Source organism: Cyprinodon variegatus, unplaced genomic scaffold (assembly GCF_000732505.1).
Source record: "Cyprinodon variegatus isolate N-32 unplaced genomic scaffold, C_variegatus-1.0 Scaffold100, whole genome shotgun sequence".
In the NCBI taxonomy this organism is placed as follows: domain Eukaryota; kingdom Metazoa; phylum Chordata; class Actinopteri; order Cyprinodontiformes; family Cyprinodontidae; genus Cyprinodon; species Cyprinodon variegatus.
The window spans coordinates 1357047-1375414 of NW_015150553.1; the positions used below are offsets into that span (position 1 = coordinate 1357047).

An 18368-nucleotide genomic window follows, 5' to 3' on the forward strand; every position below is an offset into this window, starting at 1 on the left:
TCAAGGCGTGGCAATGGCGATGAGAACAAACAATACCTGCTTTCACAATTAGAGAACAGTTTCACCATTCAATGCTATAATCAGTTAAAGGAAAAAGACTCCTTGTTGAATCTATTACATGTGTTTCTGATGTGTAACTTTGGATTTCTAAAGGACCTTAGTATCTTCTTGGTAAAAAAAAAAAAAAAAGTGTTTTAACATTTAGAAAACTATAGTCAAAACTAGTCAAAATTTAGAAAACAATATTTTTATTCTGCACAAATTGTAGTGATTTTTTTTTAAAGAAAAGTCCCTTTACCTGAATAAACCCTCAGTAAGACACAGCGGAGAGAGCAGCAGTTGCCTTGGACTTTAGAGCACCCAGACTGCTCATTAAACCGCACACACCCACACACACATGCATGCACACACAAGTCTACTGTGAGACCTGAGTGGCATGTCTGCAATCAACTCCTCTAAGCCCGGCGGGTCATCTCTGTCAGTTTAACACTGGCCTTTCTCTCTGCTTGTGTAACACGCACTCATAAGGAAAAAACACAAATTGCAAAGCTAAAAGTGCATTTTGAAACATCCCCCAGGCTCGACTTGAACCTTCCCTCACTTTCTCCCAGTTAAAACATAATCAACTTGTAAGAAACCCACAGATGGGAGGAGGGCAGACCAGCTGCTGCTCGCTGTTCAACAGCTGCTCACAACATTTTCCTGAAACATGATTTGCTGCAACTGCCTACCAGAAAGATGTGGATCACATGCTGTGCCGTCTGAATTTGTTCTGTGTGTATAATTTTATGATATATGTAAGAAATCTGCTATTTGCTTGCAAAGAACATCTCAGCTAATCAAAAAGTTGTCCACTATTCACTACAGCCTAATATGTGTTAACTGTTTAGCTGCAGAGGTATCAGATGGGAGACTCCCTTAGCTTTGGAGGTAGTCCAGCTGGTTTTCATCCCATGTTGCTGCTAATTTGCTATTCTCATATAACATTTTCATGTAGCTTTTTGAAAGCAAAGGAAAGCCCCATTACAGTACAAGGGTATTCAGGATGACTTTGTTCATCTGCACTCATAATCTGTTTGGGACAGCAGAGACAGACTACAGGCTTGCTAAGAACATGTGATTTGAGATTCCTCAACCAGTGCTTGTTTAAATGTGGTCAATAGGTTTACAAATATGCTAGTGAAGATTCTCAGTCATCCAGGTCATAGTCATTCCAACAAAGTTAGAAAAGTTAAAAAACAAACCAGTGGACTTTGTTTTCCAAGTACGAAGACGTTTCACTTCCTTTCCAGGAAGCTTTCTCAATTCAAAATGTCTAGAGTTTCCAAATATCTGCAAATAAAGCTGCTGGTTATATAACTGTGTGAATCCCATGATTGTAAATAGTCGATTTGGTGACTTACTTCTTTATTCAGATCTGAAGCAGGACACCTTTCTGACAGGACGGCTGACCCACATGCTTTTTTTAATTTAACGGTCATGGGATGGTATTAAACTCAAGTCATGAGAGTTTTTATTCAATACAAGATGCTAAGATACGATTTGGAGGTAAGCTATTTGAAAAAATAAAAAGAAAACAAATGTTATGTGCTTCATATGGGGGCTCTGATTTTATACCTCTATGCAGGTTTTCAACCTATTTCAGCCTTTTGGTGATTTTGTAAATTAAATCAATAACTAATACAGATTGATGTTTTTAAAATAGAAATAAAATCAACTTTTTATTATCAAAGTAAAAACATGTTTTTACAAACCAACAATTAATAATTATATTTGTACTATGTATGTCAAAAGCATTTGTTTTACTGAGGTCAAAGGTTCAGGTTTCAGGTTCAGGACAGCCAAGCTCTTCCCATTCAAACCTCTAGTGACATTATTTTGTGCAACGTATAACCATCTTGTTGGAGCAGGAAAGGACCGTACGCAAACTGTTCCCACAAACTGGGAGCATGACATTGTCTAAGGTGTCTTGGTATGATGGATTCAGTGCATCCTTCACCTAAACAGGAGGACTTACTCAGGTACTTACATTTTTTTTATAGCATTGCATCTGATGTTTTTTATTGTTCTCGATGATATAATGTTTGGAAGGGGCTGATAACCTACAGAAGAGTCAACTAAACTTTCTGCACACTGTTCCTGAGCTAATCTGACAGTGCAAAGGAGTTTAAAAAATCTGCAGCCATTTGCTCTGCAGAAAGTCTAAGATCCACCTCAGCATCAGCTGACTACACCATGTAATGTTACATGGCCTACCACTTCACTGCTTAATATCAGTCTACCCCAGTGTTCCACTCATAGTCAGGTATCACTGTGGACTATTTATGGGTGTTAAAAATTCCAAGCAGAAAAAGTAGGAAGACAGCAGAATTATTTTTGATGAAAGAGTTTGTAAATCAGAATCTAAAGATCATTATTAAAACAAATCTGTACTTGTCCTGTTGGATCTCAGTGCTGCATTTGATACAGTTGATCATAATATTCTTTTAGAAAGACTTGAATATTTTGTAGGAATTAAAGGAACAGCTCTGGACTAGTTCAACCTTATCTATCTGATCGATTTCAGTTTGTTCACGTTAATGACAGATCTTCCTCATGCTCAAGAGTTACCTGTGGAGTACCACAGGGATCAGTGCTAGGACCAGTTCTCTTTACTATACCTGTATATATGCTCCCAATCGGTAGAATTATTAGACAGAATGGGATTAATTTCCACTGTTATGCTGATGATACTCAGCTGTATCTGTCTATAAATCCAGATGAAGCTAACCCATTAGTGTTTGGACCAGAGTCTTTAAAAAAAAAAGCTGATCAGTCATTTAATTTGGATGGGATTAAACTGATCTCAGATAATAAAGTAAAAAAGATTTTGTGTTATTTTTGATCAGGACCTGTAATTTAAATCCCATATCAAAGAGGTTTCTAGAATTTCCTTCTTTCATCTGAGGAATATTGCAAAAATTTGAAATATCCTGTCCAAGGGTGAAGCTGAGAAACTAGTCCATGCATTTGTTACTTCAAGGCTGGACTATTGTAATTCTTTAATATAAGGAAGTCCACAAACTGTAGTTAAAAGCCTTCAGCTGATCCAAAATGCTGCAGCCAGCGTTCTAATGAGTTCTTAAAGTAGAATTGGAGGCAGATTTTTTAGCCATCAGGCTCCTCTCCTACCAACTACTACATTTTGGTCTGTGAGGCAGAAATCAACACCTTTGTTTATAGATGTTCGAAAATGGCCTGTTTTGCAGCGTAGTACTGTTTTTCTGACTGTGACTGGCTGGATGTCCTCTCTCCATCCTCTGACATGGGAGCTGGCTTGGAGCTCGTCTGCCTGGCTGTGTGTTTCCTGGACGGAGCNTATAGTAAAGAGAACTGGTCCTAGCACTGATCCCTGTGGTACTCCACAGGTAACTCTTGAGCATGAGGAAGATCTGTCATTAACGTGAACAAACTGAAATCGATCAGATAGATAAGGTTGAACTAGTCCAGAGCTGTTCCTTTAATTCCTACAAAATATTCAAGTCTTTCTAAAAGAATATTATGATCAACTGTATCAAATGCAGCACTGAGATCCAACAGGACAAGTACAGATTTGTTTTAATAATGATCTTTAGATTCTGATTTACAAACTCTTTCATCAAAAATAATTCTGCTGTCTTCCTACTTTTTCTGCTTGGAATTTTTAACACCCATAAATAGTCCACAGTGATACCTGACTATGAGTGGAACACTGGGGTAGACTGATATTAAGCAGTGAAGTGGTAGGCCATGTAACATTACATGGTGTAGTCAGCTGATGCTGAGGTGGATCTTAGACTTTCTGCAGAGCAAATGGCTGCAGATTTTTTAAACTCCTTTGCACTGTCAGATTAGCTCAGGAACAGTGTGCAGAAAGTTTAGTTGACTCTTCTGTAGGTTATCAGCCCCTTCCAAACATTATATCATCGAGAACAATAAAAAACATCAGATGCAATGCTATAAAAAAAATGTAAGTACCTGAGTAAGTCCTCCTGTTTAGGTGAAGGATGCACTGAATCCATCATACCAAGACACCTTAGACAATGTCATGCTCCCAGTTTGTGGGAACAGTTTGCGTACGGTCCTTTCCTGCTCCAACAAGATGGTTATACGTTGCACAAAATAATGTCACTAGAGGTTTGAATGGGAAGAGCTTGGCTGTCCTGAACCTGAAACCTGAACCTTTGACCTCAGTAAAACAAATGCTTTTGACATACATAGTACAAATATAATTATTAATTGTTGGTTTGTAAAAACATGTTTTTACTTTGATAATAAAAAGTTGATTTTATTTCTATTTTAAAAACATCAATCTGTATTAGTTATTGATTTAATTTACAAAATCACCAAAAGGCTGAAATAGGTTGAAAACCTGCATAGAGGTATAAAATCAGAGCCCCCATATGAAGCACATAACATTTGTTTTCTTTTTATTTTTTCAAATAGCTTACCTCCAAATCGTATCTTAGCATCTTGTATTGAATAAAAACTCTCATGACTTGAGTTTAATACCATCCCATGACCGTTAAATTAAAAAAAGCATGTGGGTCAGCCGTCCTGTCAGAAAGGTGTCCTGCTTCAGATCTGAATAAAGAAGTAAGTCACCAAATCGACTATTTACAATCATGGGATTCACACAGTTATATAACCAGCAGCTTTATTTGCAGATATTTGGAAACTCTAGACATTTTGAATTGAGAAAGCTTCCTGGAAAGGAAGTGAAACATCTTCGTACTTGGAAAACAAAGTCCACTGGTTTGTTTTTTAACTTTTCTAACTTTGTTGGAATGACTATGACCTGGATGACTGAGAATCTTCACTAGCATATTTGTAAACCTATTGACCACATTTAAACAAGCACTGGTTGAGGAATCTCAAATCACATGTTCTTAGCAAGCCTGTAGTCTGTCTCTGCTGTCCCAAACAGATTATGAGTGCAGATGAACAAAGTCATCCTGAATACCCTTGTACTGTAATGGGGCTTTCCTTTGCTTTCAAAAAGCTACATGAAAATGTTATATGAGAATAGCAAATTAGCAGCAACATGGGATGAAAACCAGCTGGACTACCTCCAAAGCTAAGGGAGTCTCCCATCTGATACCTCTGCAGCTAAACAGTTAACACATATTAGGCTGTAGTGAATAGTGGACAACTTTTTGATTAGCTGAGATGTTCTTTGCAAGCAAATAGCAGATTTCTTACATATATCATAAAATTATACACACAGAACAAATTCAGACGGCACAGCATGTGATCCACATCTTTCTGGTAGGCAGTTGCAGCAAATCATGTTTCAGGAAAATGTTGTGAGCAGCTGTTGAACAGCGAGCAGCAGCTGGTCTGCCCTCCTCCCATCTGTGGGTTTCTTACAAGTTGATTATGTTTTAACTGGGAGAAAGTGAGGGAAGGTTCAAGTCGAGCCTGGGGGATGTTTCAAAATGCACTTTTAGCTTTGCAATTTGTGTTTTTTCCTTATGAGTGCGTGTTACACAAGCAGAGAGAAAGGCCAGTGTTAAACTGACAGAGATGACCCGCCGGGCTTAGAGGAGTTGATTGCAGACATGCCACTCAGGTCTCACAGTAGACTTGTGTGTGCATGCATGTGTGTGTGGGTGTGTGCGGTTTAATGAGCAGTCTGGGTGCTCTAAAGTCCAAGGCAACTGCTGCTCTCTCCGCTGTGTCTTACTGAGGGTTTATTCAGGTAAAGGGACTTTTCTTTAAAAAAAAATCACTACAATTTGTGCAGAATAAAAATATTGTTTTCTAAATTTTGACTAGTTTTGACTATAGTTTTCTAAATGTTAAAACACTTTTTTTTTTTTTTTTACCAAGAAGATACTAAGGTCCTTTAGAAATCCAAAGTTACACATCAGAAACACATGTAATAGATTCAACAAGGAGTCTTTTTCCTTTAACTGATTATAGCATTGAATGGTGAAACTGTTCTCTAATTGTGAAAGCAGGTATTGTTTGTTCTCATCGCCATTGCCACGCCTTGACTTTCAAATTCTTTACGCCTTACAAAAAAGCATCAGAAATCAAACATGATGTAGCGGGACTCGTCAGAGGTGCAATTCAATTCGGTTCCAGCCTTAATACTGATTACGGCTTGCAGATAACGTCTCAGACACTCCCTGGTTGAGAGACCAGAAGGCAGAGTAGAAGACGTTTGGACTGTGGAGCTGGTGAAAGGTTAACACCAGTTTTATTCACAGTTGACAAACAGTTTGGCCTCCTCTACCAGACTTTGCCGTAATCTTTGAAAGGGATCTTTATCTTTATACAACTCAATGTTATACTGCATTGTGCACCATATTTATTTTACACTGCACTGAACCTTTCTATATTAATGCTCTTTTCCACCATATTTTGTTTTTAAACTGGTTTTCCTTTGGTAGAAAACTCTGAATCAATTTGACTGTATGATCTGGTGAACTGTAAAGTGCCTTGAGATGACGTGTGTTGTGAATTGGCGCTATATAAATATAAATATATGGAGCAGCAGTTTATTTTTGGTGCTAGATTTCATGTTTTTACACACAGTCTCTTCAACTTTGTTATAAAACCACTAACAGTCAATGTAGAAATATTGATGTATGGAGATGTCTTGGCTGGACATGCTGTACAGTTTGCAACCAATCATACTACAACACTTAAATTAATCCACCCCCCCAGGATGAACCATTATCTCACAAAAGCATGTAGAAGCTGCAGATTTAGTCCAGGAGCTTGATTTTATTCAAGGCTCCAGTGTCAGCCACACACATTGTCAAATTCCCTGGGCCTACTTCCTGCTGCCTGAGAAGCTGAAGCTCCCTGCTGACTTCTCTTGCCCTGATTCCCAAGGTCTCTGAAGAGGACCTGCAGGTAGACCTTGCCTTTTGCTCTACTCCCCAAATCCTCCAATAAGGGTGTTAAGATGGACCCACCTTATCCTCCTGTTCCTGAGTTGCTGTCTTCCGAGCTTCTTTCAGGTCTAAAGTAACTGAAGCTCCTCAGTGGGTCCAAATCTATACAGCCTCCAAGGTCCCTACATTGTGCACTCAGAAGCACCCACACCTCCCAGTATAGGTTGTTTGTTTAATTATTTTTCATGGACTCCATGTAGTGTCAGGTGAGGGATGTGTAACGTCTTAATTTGCATCTGTTGTGTTTCTCTTATCAACACCTGCTTTACATGTAGCTCTTATCATTTAAGTTTTTAGGTTCCTGGTTTCTGTTTCCGCTTTGTCGGAGTGTTTATGAACTGTTGCCTGTTGTGAGATCCAGTCTCTGATTTATAAGCAGCCTTGCTAAAATTCTTTAAATCCTTTAAGATCCTTTAAAAGTTTAGGACCAGACAGGCCTACAGAAAGATTTCTAACTCATGGCAAAGTTGCTGGGGTTAATTACGTAATCGTATAGATATGTCAGTTGCGTAAATCTGCCAAGAACTGTCCGTCTCCACAAATCGTGCAACAGGGAAATAAAAAGAAGAAGAAAAAAAGGAACAGGTACCACCAAGAATCCTAAAACCACTTTGATAGAATTGAATGGGAAAGAGACCAATAACTATTGTTCAGATTCTCTGTCAAAGCTGTAGTGCAATGAAAAGTTCACATACATCTTTTTCACATACAGAGAAGTAGGTTATTTGGTCAAATGAGACAAACAACGACACATTCACATCACCAGAAATAGAAGTTCTGCAGGGATGCATACTGGGAAAAGCATCTTTCTCATGGTTGAGTGAAGATAAATGCAGGAAAATATGGCCAAATCACAGAGGACAATCTGATCAGGCCTGTCTGATAACTATAAATCAGGACCGAGTAAACAACACCCTGCATTCAGCGAAAACTACAGAGAAATGGCTCAAAGACATTAAGGCAGTTAAAACCACAGTCCTTCCCAGTTATGTGATGAATTTGAGCCTTGACGTAAAAAGCCATGGTAATACTTGATCAAGAGTATCATAACTGACTTTAAGCTGCTTCATAAGACAGAACTGAAGTCTCCAGATATGTCAGCCTAGAAACCCAATGTTTAAATGAAGAAAAGTAGATTTAAAATTCCAATTTATTTGTAATTTTTTTTTTAACTATTTCTATAGGTTTCTAAAACTCAGGTTAATGTAAGAGAATCAATTTTTCTGGCTTTAGCTAGCATGTATTTTACTCTGCAGAAGAAGTCTAAAGCAATTTCTTCAGATAGCATGTATCTTTCTGTATTTTCTTCATTGATAGTACGGAAGCTAATTGCATAAAGTACTGCATATGTATTTTTAGGTTATGCCAGCCACGGTGCCACACATGTCTAAATAAAGCACAAAAACAAAAGTACTGTCCACCCAAACTGCTTTATGTTAACAAATTGCATCATTCCCAACTAGATGAGGACGTATGTCATTGTCTTTACATGGGAATCTGTGCAGCGATGAGTATAACTTTAACAGCATGTTTTGGAGTAAACATCACAAGACTGGAAGTGTGATCAATCTACTGTTTCTGCAGGGACATCGAGGACCACGAATACTGGGTTCATTAAGTTCTTGGAAATTGGAATGTCAGAGTTCTGAGGTTGGAAAAATCTCACAAATCTCCCCCTGAGGTTAACATTCAGAGCTCAAGTTAAATCCACACAAATTACATTGTAATTCATTTATATAGCATTTAACAAAAAACAACAAAAACAAAAAAATACATTGATATAAAACTGTCACTGTGACACTTAAATCTGTGAACTTGTTTGTTTATGGTCTCAACACCAATCAATTTGCAAATTCTACCAGATTTTTTCAATCTTGCAACAGAACCCTCATTACATTATTTGTGATGTTTTTTTTTTTTATCATTTCAACAAAAAGAAATATTTGTCTTTTATGTATTTGACCACGGATGAAGGGGTTGATGCTTTTAATGCAACACTGTGCTTCATGCAGCTTCAGACAATCCCTAGCACCCCACACAGATGACTGAGTAATGACCTTAAATACACATCCATGGCCTATAATCATTCAGTGAACTTGTGAGGGAAGACAATGCTCCCCTTTGAAGCCTGTTACAGAGCGAGGAAGAAAAAGTACTCTCCTCCAAGCTTTTCTAACGGTCATATTCACATATAATTGAAACGTTGATCTATGTTAATGTAGCTCTATCCAATAATAATAATAATAAGCTCTCTTTTTTATGTGTCTAAAACGCGAATTTAGACATGTTGGCATTGTTTCAAGTTAACAGCAACAATATTCAAAGAGTATATAAGTCAAAAAATGTTTGAAAAGCTTTTAGAGTGACTGAAGCCCAGAAGGTTGGCGAAACAGAGAATGCTGTTTGACAAATGCACCACCTAAATAGTGGGATGAATGAGCACTGCTAAATTCCATTAGCGGTGGAATTTTATTGAGGAAGAATTTAATATCACTGACTTTAAAATGCTCTTAATAATAAACATTTTATAACATAAAATACAGTAATATGCAAGCAATGTGCATAGAGGGAGGATATTAAGAGGTTAGACAGCTTATTTGTATTAATATCCATAGCTAGTTGTCATCTAGAAATTAACTTGTGGGATGCTGCTACCTTTCTGTGTTTTGATTGGAACATGTAGCGCTTCCTAATTATTTAATCAGGTGCATAACAACAAAAACAAGATATATAAATTAAAAGATGATCACACGCTTCAAAATACATCTCTTTGCACAGTTGTCAAGGGACCAATGTGCCTTCCACCACTTCTTTATTCTCCTCCCAGAGCTGTGCTGACAGATGAACTGTTTTTTGCAGAAACTCACCTCAATATTTCACAGGTTTGAAAAGTTGTATTGCTGGTGGTTATTTTCTTCATTTGCATATTCTCCTCCCAGTATTTTTGCTGTTCTGATAATCAGCATATGCGCTGCATATTTATGAAGCAAACCAAGCTAAATGGGTTGCATCTGCTATTTCAGTCATGACAGAGAAGCAGTTTGGCTTTGTGAGGATAATAGATCCGCTTTGCATTGAATTTTCACACTAACCTTTAGTAGATCAGCGATAGATAAACATGTCTATTTTGTTAAACATCAAACGCTTTATCTGTCACTTCATATAAAAATATCTCATAATGTTCTTTGGACATTTGAGTCTAAATTAAACAGATAACATGTTTGATGCAACTTAAGCTCAGAATGTCAGGAAAACAACATCACCACACACCAACAGTGAAGCATAGAGGTGGAAGAGTGATAGTTTAGGGAAGCTTTGCTGCTGCAAGGCATGGCTAGGTCAGCCCAATGGGAACCACCAAAGCTGCTGTGTAACAGAGGAAGCTTAAAAAAAATATTAGATCTGTTTAAAAAAGAAAAAATTTGGAGAAACGGAACAGGACTCTTTGAACCAAAAAGTGCCAGCAAAATACATCAATGACTGTCTGAGATTTAAGGAATGCCCAAGTCAAAACCCAGGTCCGATTAAGAAGGTACAGCGTCCTACACTTTTCCTGTTTGAATGCACATTTTGTTTAAAAAGTAAAATTAAAGTTATCTTTTGCTATTTACATGAACTCACTTTCATTTCTACAGAAAAGACACAGGAATATATGGAAATGTATTTAGAGAAGCATGAACAACTTAATAGACAGTCCTAATTTAGCATTTAATTGCCAACAGTTTACCTACTTCGATTAGGCAGTGCAAGCTGAGCTGAGGGTGCTGGCCAAGTGGAAACTTTTAGACACTCTGTTCATGGTGCTGAGTGAAAGGTCAGGGGAAAGCATCAATGAAGGCGGAAGTCTCTTCACCAAACTGTCTGCTAAACCATGATAAGTCAGATTTTAAGTCACTCAAAATTAGAACAGTCTAGTATTTCACAAGGATTTATCCTGTCTGCTCAGGTGTCTGGACGGATGGCTATAAGAAGAGCCAAATGTCATGTTAGCAACCTTTGCTGCAGTCTGTGCAAACTCTCCCATGTAAATAAGGGCTTGTAGTAATCACAGCAGTGATTAGGTCACGTGTCAGCCTGCAAAAGAGGAAACTGAAGAGTGATGAAGTTAATTAAGTAGTTAAGATATTACTAAAAGCTTGTAGATTCAAAGTCAGCTCATGCATCGATGAAATACAGTATCCTGCTCTTATGCTCACAAGTTCATGTCTGGGAGAGACTACATCTCAGCAGGAAAAGTAATTAACCTGATCACATTCCCCATTTTCCAAACCAACATGCTGCGGGTCCAAATCTCTCCCTGATATATGCACACTCACAGCGTAAAAAACGCACTGCTCTCCACTGGCTTGCAGTCTCTCTGAATCTGACATGCACAACATGTTGTGCAGGATGCGGTCAGATCATGTTGCATTATAGTACCATATACGATTACAGCAGGTGTCAGAGCGAGCTGTCTGTGTGTGTGTGCATGGCCTCATTAACCTGTTAAGGAACCCAAAGGCAAAATATTTGTTCTTAACCAGCTGACCCAGTCAATCTCCTGTGCTAATCTAAATTTCACAACTTTTGAATTACGTGAATTTGATGGATAGAACAGCTTTACACCAAGGATGCACTAAAGCTCAAATATCTAATCATATTCTGATTGCATTGGTGACTAATAAAGTTGTTGCCACTTTAGCACTTAGCCCCTTTAAGAGCCTTTAAAGCTTTGTGTTAGGGTGTGAAATCTGTTTTTCTATACCTCTTTTGGACAGATTTTGGTATTTTCTGCGATGATTGAGGGACCAGATGCTTTTAATGGGGCCAAAGGCTGGTTATTTTATAAGAACAAACCCTAGAGATCAGCTATTAAATAGGTTTTGGTTTATGAAGTCTATCTATTCGAAAAGAAATAAGGATAGATTAACAAATATGTAACTCAGATAGTTGGGTGTAAATGTACCATATCTAGTTTTTATTAGAGCTTATTTTACAGTATGACATTAAAATGTATGTAAAATACTCTTAAAAAAACCTTACCTTCCTGTTAAGAGCCTTTTGTATCCAAAAGAAAATCCCGAAAACATTTATTGTGTCATATATCCTGTGTTATTTAACATATAGAGGAAATGTAAAAAAATAAAATGCTACAAAAAGCTTACTGTATTTGTGGGATTGCAAAAAAAAGTACTTGTTTTCTCAATTTAGTTTCATTTCAATCATTTGGTCTTCTTAGGTTTGCCACTGCCATCAGCTATAGAGAATCCATTAACCTGAAAATCAGGTTTAGCTCTACTTCTGGGATTTTCTTGGTAGCACTCGAGGTGAATGTATTTCCTTTTCGTATTTTCTTTCTATTTGCATACAGGTTACAAAAAGTGACAACTTGAACTGGGTGATTCTGAGACGTTAAGGAAAATAGATACTTAAACTGGTCTGGGAGACTCAAAAGCACAGAGAAGACCTTTCCTCCCAAAAACATCAGTCCGATTAAAATCTTTCCAAACCTTGTAGGAAAATATGTGATGAAATTAAACCAAACTTGACAGTTAGGTAACAGTCCCAAAAGCCATGGATGTAAGGTGGATGAAAAACGTGAAACACTCTAAATACCAGCCAGTTTTGACCCAATACCTTCAAGTATCTATAGCTCGGAAATTGGAGGAAAAAATTGATTTTATGTTTTAGAATCACTAAGTAGAATTATAGGTCAAAATGAAAAAAACAGAATATCTTCATTAGAGGAGAAATGCATTTCTTGAATAGCGTAATCTGAGTCTATATCTCAGTCTGACTAAGGTACCAATGTTCACCTGTTAGATAATGATTAAAATGGCTAAAATTCAGTACAATACTCTGTTTAGGATTGTTAGTAACGCTTATGTATCTTTCCAGGGTTAGTATGTTTTTCAATGCTGGATGCCTACTTGTTCGTAGCTGTTAAACAGACATATGAAAAACCCTCTCAGCCACTGAAGATGAGGAGTTACACAATTAAACACACCTGACTTCAGTCACATGTTTGCACGCCAATAAACATGGGTGCAGATGACATAAATAACCAGGTTCCAGCTCCCACTCCCCTCCATCCGTACACCTCTCATTTTACAGGGATCGTGTCTCATAATATTTCAACATAACCCATTAGTTGCTGAGAGGGGGTCAAAGGTCACATCTTCCATATAATCAGAGTTTTTACTTTCTTTACATAAAGCCCCTGTCAGCATCTAAACTGGCCTATTCAAGACAAATTGGTTTTTTAAGTGAATAGAATAGAATAGAATAGAATAGAATAGAATAGAATAGAATAGAATAGAATAGAATAGAATAGAATAGAGATATTTATCTTATTCCTTGTGTATTTAGGAACACATAATACATATTTCTGTCTTTTTTGTGCATCGTCTTAGTTTCATTTATACATTTCAATAAATAAAAATGTTTAAAACATTCTGTTTGGTTATTGTCCTCATCTTGTTTTGCAGCCTATGTTTAATTAAGCTCAGTTCAACCTCCTATGAATTCTGACCAGCTCCCTTGCTGCTCAACAGATGCATCCCCATAGCATGATACTGCCACCCTTCTGTTTTACCATAATGATGGTGAATTAATTATGTGTTAGGCCAAAGGGTTTACTTATGGTGTTGTTTGCACTTTTTCTGAATCCCCCACATTATGTTTAGGAAACTAATATTTTGAATAAATTGATGGTGTTTTTTTTTTATTTTTTCCCACAAATGCTGCAATTTTCTTACCATCGTCTTTGTAAACCAAATATGTGGAGTGTAAACTAGTGTTTATTCTGAGATTCACCCACTTAAAGTGTTGATCTCTACACTTCGTGTTGCAATGGCTGTGTTTGCTGCTTCTTTGCTTTCAACTTGAGGTAAAATGCCTTAATTCTGTAGCTTTGAAGTTCTGACACCTCATTTTTTTTTTTTTTTCATTTTTTTGCATAAGGTTGAACAAAGCCTGATTGTTAAGTTAGATGCTTTCCCTAAATTGCTGTTGGGTAATAGTGTACGTGGTTATGCAACATATTTAAGACTGGTTTGGTATATTTACTACTCTTCTGAGGACCAACTGGCTTTGTAGGAATCAAAGGCTGGTTCTAATGTGGTTGACACCTAATTTTGATGTTAGGGAGTCAGTTTAGAGATTTGGTGTGCATTCACTCGAGGTTAATGTTAGGGTAAATGTCATAGCAATAGATAAATGAATGTTCTTAGGTCAATATAAAGTGTTAATATGGATAGAAATACGAATGTGTGCTCCCCATCAGCCTTTAGGTTTAAGTGGGGAGACCAATGGGTGGTTTGAAAGATGCTCTTTATAATGCTATAGCATTGAATATTGTTTTATAAACAAAACCTGCTTTATACTTGCAGCTTACTGATTCTGCTCATTCACACTGTTTACTGCCTTACACAAAGGAAGCTCCAATGTTCTTTTTTTATTTTATTATTTTATTTATTATTGCTGTAGACATCAATCCATCCATCCATTTTATATCACGCTTCTTCCTGCTGGGGTCATGAGGGGGGCTGGTGATTATGAATGGTGCCTGTCAAAATTATAGAAGCCAATTAGCTATAATATTTTTGGACTGTGGGAGGAAGTCGGAGTACCCCGAGAGAACATGCACAGGGAGAACATGCAAACTTCATGCAGAAAGATCCCAGGCGGGGGATTGAACCTGGATCCCTCTTGCTGCAAGGCAACAGTGCTACCTGCTGACCCAGTGTGCAGGCCTGCAATCGACATATTCATTATTATTATTATTAGAATTAATTCCTACATTGTCCTTTCCATCATCACAGCCTTCTAACCACTCTGCCTGAACTCGCTGATCTTGGTATCTCAGTGATTTATTGGTTGTGGACATAAAGATGGTTAAAGTGATCAAAATTGTACATACCGTATATTATTTGAACACAAAGTTTTAATGCATACCACCTGAAATATCATCGCTACCATATATCATCTAAGCAGTAATTTATTAATGCAATATTATAGACACTGAAACTGCATTTTGTACAATCCTTAGAAAATACAGTGAAGTGTGTATAAACCCCGAACTGAGGTATTCTGGAGTAGCCAGACTTTTTCTGACTGACTCAGAAGACCAAAAATAACATTTCTGTTCAACAGAAATGATTACATTTTCATTTGAAACTGCTTTTCTGACAGTTGGCTTCTCAAGCGCATATCCATCTAATTCGGAATCTCCCTACTTTGTCCTCCTCTGTTTGCTTGGTCTTTTATAGCGACAAGCAAAAGTTAATCAGATTGTGTCTTTCATCAAATTAAGCGAGTCTCTTGGCTCAAGATGAGACAGGAAATTGTAACACTCTTCATTAAGGAGAGCAGTTGCTATTTATGTGGCGATGACAACTCGGCCTCTGCACTCATGGGAGAGACCATCCCCAATATCTGTACCCAATAGTGGATTCAGGTTGCTATTTATACAGCAGTCCCTACACACACATCTATTTTCTCTCTGACTGTCACTTTGCCAGCTCTCATAATAATTATAGCTGTTGGCCATTATGAAAAAGCTGTTACAAAAAAAAAGAAAAAAAGCCAAGGACTCTGCAGAATGCATAAGCTGTTATTGAAGAGCCTGAGGAGTGTAGGTGGTTCTAACCATGGAGCTGTGTCAAGATGCACTCTGAAGCTTCTGGGTTACAGACAAACAGAAATGAAAACCTAAGATTTTAAAAAGGAATTCAGCCACACTGTCTCACAAAGACTCCAACATTTTTTTTATTTATTTATCGATTTCAGGATTTCTTGGTTGAGATCAGAGTGGCTGCTGCAAGAAAAGGAGAAACATAAAACATCACAAAATGCAAAAAAGACCCCAAAAAAATATCTACATATAAATATATTTTTATGAGAAAACTGCAGAATGTGATGACAATAAAACACTTATTTACAAAAATTTACAACAAATCAATCATTACCAGTGAGTTAGGCATGCTGCCGTCAGCTGGTCTGACTGCATTGGATGTTTAACAAGCCTATTTTTCTCAATTTTCATAAAGAATATTTTTACATGAGACACACAACGTGTTGTAAAGTTGATCAAAGCTTTATTTCAAGCTTTGCCCACATAAAACACCTTTATCATATTTGGATGCACCAACATTTGATACTCATTTTAGAAACACACCTAAATTATTTAAGATGATGAACATAAGAAAACTACATGTACAGTTTGTCATTTAGTACAACTGCATTTTCTGTCGAGGAATGAATAGGGACACATCCATATTTATCCCCACCTACAATGTATATAATCTTTCAAAAACTAAAATGTTTTCTTAGGAGCTACAGGAAGCTTTTACTCCTGGTGACATTTGAGTTCATGTCTGCAAAATCCAAAATAGATTGTACAAGCTTAACTATAATGGGATGTATGCCAGGAAACCTCTTACTGAAAGTGCTCTTAAAAAAATATTAACCAGAATCATGTTTATTGCCAAGAAGGTTTGCACTTACAAGGAATTAGACTTGGTGTTGATGGTGCAAATTATATATATATATATATATATATACAGAATCTATAGCTATGTATAGTATGAAATATAGTATATACTATATACAATATAAAGTATCTAGCCATATACTATACACACAGTAGACCGTGCCTTAATGTAACGGACAGGAGGTCTGAAGAGTCTGCATTGGTGTAGCTTCTACGTCTGAAAGGGGGGAGGGAGAGAGGCAGTGTCAAATGTCACGGGGGTCTCTGAGCCTTGTTGATAAGGCTGGTAGCAGATGGGAAGAAACAGATCTTGTGGCGTGAGGTTTTGGTCCTGATGGACCGCATCCTCCTGCCAGAGGGAAGTATCTGAAATAATTAGTGGCTGGGGATCCTTTGCTGCAGCAAGACCTGACCAGTCTTTAATTTAATAAAATGCAATACTCCCCTGTATCAGGTCGTTCTTAGGAAACAACGTCTGCAAAAAGCAAAAGCTGAGGCACTATCTGGACTGTGTGAAATGGCAATGAGCCAAAACAATAAAAGCTATCAAAATATACATCAAAAGTGGTTAAAACGTCTTTGGTTGAGTAAGAGCTCAGAGCTTTATCTTTTTGAGTTTCTCTGAGAGGATATGGCATGAAAAAAAAAACGGTTAAAAAACTGGAACTTAGCTTTGATTTTTGTGTCAAATTGTTTAGAACAGCAGGTGAATCGTTTTGGCGGCAGACAGCGCCCTCTGCTGGTTGAAACTAGAAACAACACCAACGCGCTGCATTTTCATTGAAGTTCGCTTTCATTGAAACTTTGCCGCCACAGCAACCGCTTCACCCGCTGCTAAACTGGTAAATATAACGAGCTGTTTGTCTTATTTAGATATAAAATGATAATATATCAATAAAAATGTGCTACTCTGAGTAGATAATGTTTGTCTGTGAGAGCTAGAAAGCAGTTAGCAAAACGTTTTAGCCAACTGTCATTCATTTAACTATATTGTATAAATTACAAATGACCTTAAAAACACCCTACGAGTTTTATGTCTGGCCGAAAATGGATGCAACCGCTTCTGTTCTTTAGACCTTTGTGTTTCTTTTGTTTCTCATAGTTGTCTTTGTTTATAGGAGGAGATGGAGTCTTGCCAAAGAACCACTGCTTACAGGGTCAGAGGTGGAAGAAGAGAAGAGGACAGGCTGGAAAGGCAGTAAGTTGTTCACTTTCTCAGGGAAGCTGAGAAGATAAGGAGGGAGTGAGTTAATTAGCTTTAACCTGGATCATACAATGTAGAACAAAACAAATATTCAATATAAGCAGAATGATTTTGATTCAATTCAGTTTATTCATATAGCAACGATTCACAACAAATGTCATCTCAAGACTTAGACTTAGGCAGACTTTATTATCATTCACACAGAGTGCATCTGAGGGCACTTTATAGAGACAGTTCAACCAGATCATACAGTCAGACTAGTTCAAAGTTTTTTTATCTAAGGAAAAACAGCTGATTGGATCAACTCATTGACTCTACATCAGGCTCTGCTCATAATTTCAGTGTGCAAGGACCCTCTTTAACTCATTCCGGCCCCAACACTTCTTCTCAGGCTCAAGCTCCTATCTGTGTCAGTAAATAACTGAAGCAGCTCAAGAAGTAATAATAATAATAATAATAATACATTTTATTTCAAGCGCCTTTCAAAACACTCAAGGTCACTGTACATGTAAAAACAATAAATGGTAAAAAGCAGTCGTCATAATTAAAAGAAACAAAACAAATTACACAGAGGAAAGTAATATAAAATCATAATGAAAAGGCAATCTTGAACATGTGGGTTTTGAGTTTGGATTTGAATACGGGTAAAGACTCGGTTTTGCAGATGTCAGAGGGGAGAGAATTCCAGAGTGTGGGCGCAGAACGTGAAAAAGCTCTGCTCCCCATGGTTTTAAGACGGGCTGATTTTACACTGATTTTATATATA

At 37.4% G+C, this 18368-nt stretch overlaps 1 protein-coding gene across 1 annotated transcript in view; it reads left to right on the plus strand.

Moving 5' to 3' along the window:
• Positions 1-16490: 16490 nt before the first annotated feature.
• Positions 16491-18368, plus strand: part of ccdc112 (coiled-coil domain containing 112) — a 17394-nt gene continuing 15516 nt past the window's right edge. Inside the window, 1 exon segment of the mRNA XM_015374278.1 lies at positions 16491-17641. Coding sequence (XP_015229764.1) covers positions 17523-17641 — 119 coding nt within the window. The 5' untranslated portion in view covers positions 16491-17522.